At 54.9% G+C, this 2,799-nt stretch overlaps 1 protein-coding gene across 1 annotated transcript; it reads left to right on the forward strand.

The window, feature by feature from the left end:
- LOC141752779 (early growth response protein 1-A-like) lies at positions 1–2,464 on the forward strand. The gene is made up of 2 exons (XM_074610941.1): positions 1–461; positions 898–2,464. The coding sequence occupies exons 1-2, from the start codon at positions 281–283 to the stop codon at positions 2,031–2,033; spliced, it is 1,317 nt and encodes a 438-aa protein (XP_074467042.1). The 5' UTR covers positions 1–280; the 3' UTR covers positions 2,034–2,464.
- The last annotated feature ends 335 nt before the right edge of the window (positions 2,465–2,799 follow it).

Consider the following 2,799-nt stretch of genomic DNA (forward strand, 5'->3'; position numbering starts at 1 on the left):
CGACAGACACCGAGAGACACTGACAGTAGAGGGTCAGAGTCAGTACCAGTAGAACTCAGCAGAACTCAGCAGAACCAGTCCACTCTGCTTCACGGTGATGACTCAGCATCACAACCATCAGCCCCGCGGAGCCCCGAGCTGACCTCCCGCCGTGTCTTCCTCCGGTCATCACCGGTAGCGGTCCCTGCTCCAGCAGCTCCAGCAGCTCCAGCAGCCCGGCCACAGCGCCTCTCCTCCGGCTGCAGCTCCAGCAGCAGCAGCCCGGTCCTCCTCCGGGCAGATGGCAGCGACCCGAGCGGAGCGTCTCGTCCCTCTCCCGGAGCCTCTCTCCGGCTTCCCGCTGGACGGGTTCTACTCTCAGCTGGAGGAGCTCAGCCTGTTGCTGCAGAGCGCTGCGGCCGCCTCGGCATTGGAGGGACCCGGACCCGGCCTGCAGGGCCTGGAGCCCGGGGAGTACGGAGGTGAGCTATAACATACCTTAAACATACATCCAAACACTGAAGGAACATATGCAGAAATCAGTGAGTTTAATGAGTAAAATCACGAGTTGCTTCTTTATTAATCATTAAAAGTCTTTAATTCCTTCAACTATGTTGTTAAAATGTGTGAATCTAAAAGATCAGACCAGCATGATGATCTAAAGCATGACATAACTCTAAATATACAGTCAGTCAATATAACAGTCATTTAGTTGAGGACTATTTCAGATGGAATACTAACTAGACCAGAGGTCAGGGGTCAGAGGTCAGGGGTCAGGGGTCAGCAACCTGCTCTCTTCAGCTCCTCTCCAGCGGCTCTCTGTGGATTATTAAACATGGAAATGAATAAGTGTTCTTTGTTGACATGCTGAGTGAGGCGTGTCTGACGTGCCGTTCTTCTTCTTCTTCTGTGTTTCAGACTCTCTGGCGGACCTGGACTTCCCCCCCCTCACCCCTCGCCTCTCCACGCTGGCGTACAACGGCTGCTTCACCTTCGAGCCCGCCTCCTCCAGCGGTCTGTGGGCGGAGCCTCTCCTCAGTCTGTTCACGGGGTTGGTCAGTGTTGGGGCTCCTCCCCCTGCTGCCTCTTCATCATCAGTGACATCATCATCATCATCATCATCATCAGTGACATCATCAGCGCTGTCCCAGACCAGCCTCAGCTCCGTCCAGATCAGCTGTGGCTCCGGTGACGTGGCCTCCGTGTTCTCTGTGACGCCGACGTACACCTCCGCCGCCGCCGGCGACCGCCTCCTCCCCCCCAATGACTCCCAGCCGGCCCCTCAGGCCTTCCTGCCGCAGGGCCCGCCTCCCGCCTACCCCGCCGCCAGGCTCGGCATCCAGCCGCCCCCCCTGGTGATGCAGATGCTCCCAGACTACCTCCTGTCAGCGCCGCAGCAGGACGGCGAGCTCGGCCCGATCCAGGACCAGAAGAGCCTGAACCCGTCGACGCTCACGCCACTCACGCCGCTCTCCACCATCAAAGCCTTCTCCTCGCAGATCCAGACGCAGCCTCAAGGCTCCGCCTCCTGCGCCGCCGCCCACCAGGCCCAGCTCACTAAACCGGGCCGGGCCAGGAAGTCCCCCGCCGGGCGGCAGTGCAAGACGCCGCCACACGAGCGTCCCTACGCCTGCCCCGCCGACGGCTGCGACCGCCGCTTCTCCCGCTCCGACGAGCTGACGCGTCACGTGCGCGTGCACACGGGCCAGAGGCCGTTCCAGTGCCGCATCTGCATGCGCAGCTTCAGCCGCAGCGACCACCTGACCACGCACATCCGCACGCACACCGGAGAGAAGCCGTTCGGCTGCAACGAGTGCGGACGCAAGTTCGCCCGCAGCGACGAGCGCAAGAGGCACGCCAAGATCCACCAGAAGCAGCGGGAACGCAAGCTAGACAGGAACTCCTCCTCCTCTGCTCCCGTCCCCATCACCTCCTCCTCCTCCTGCTTCACCTCCTCCTCGTCTCTGTCACACGTCTACGCCTCCTCGCCGTCCCCCCCCCTCCTCTACTCCTCCTCCTCGTGCTCCTCTCTGATGGGGAGTCCTCAATCGTGACCTTTGACCTCAGACTGAAACTAAGGAGAAACTCTCGTATCTGACGGTCCACAAACTGTACACGTTATTATAGCGTTGGTCCGGTGGGGACGAGGTCAGAGGTCAGAGGTCAGCAGGTGTGGAGGAGTGAGGTGTCTCTGTGGTTCACACCCAGCAGGAACTCTCCACCAGACTCCAGAGAGAAAAGAGACGATTTAAGAGACTTCAGATTGATGAACGTAAAGACACCTTCACTGATCAATGACTGTAAATACAGTTCTACTAGTAGTACTATTATTAGTACTATAAACAGAGTACCTTTGTGCGTGTAATGTGTACTTCCTAGTGTACATGAACATGTAGGTAGTGTTGTACCTACTGTGTAGGATCTGAGACGTCAGTGTTTTGATCTGATGAAGAATAAAATATACTTTATATATATATATATATAATACTGCTGCTGCTTTTATTTCACATGGTTTCACGTTGTGGAGCTTTCTATTGGTCCACATGGGCTTCATCATCACATGGAGTCTGCTGTTGATGTTCAAACTTTATTAAAGAGACTTTTATTATTATATTTAGTCGTCTTCATCTGCTGATGAAGAGCAGGTGCTCCAGTTGAAAGCTCCAGAACAAGCAGGTCATCGGACCATGAGGTGACCTGATCACAACCAGAACAGAACCAGTTAACACTGTCTATATATATATATATATATATATATATATATATACTATTAATATTTAGTGAGTGTGTTAAACGGTGCTGCTTCATGAATATTTAATA

Source organism: Sebastes fasciatus, chromosome 16 (assembly GCF_043250625.1).
Source record: "Sebastes fasciatus isolate fSebFas1 chromosome 16, fSebFas1.pri, whole genome shotgun sequence".
In the NCBI taxonomy this organism is placed as follows: domain Eukaryota; kingdom Metazoa; phylum Chordata; class Actinopteri; order Perciformes; family Sebastidae; genus Sebastes; species Sebastes fasciatus.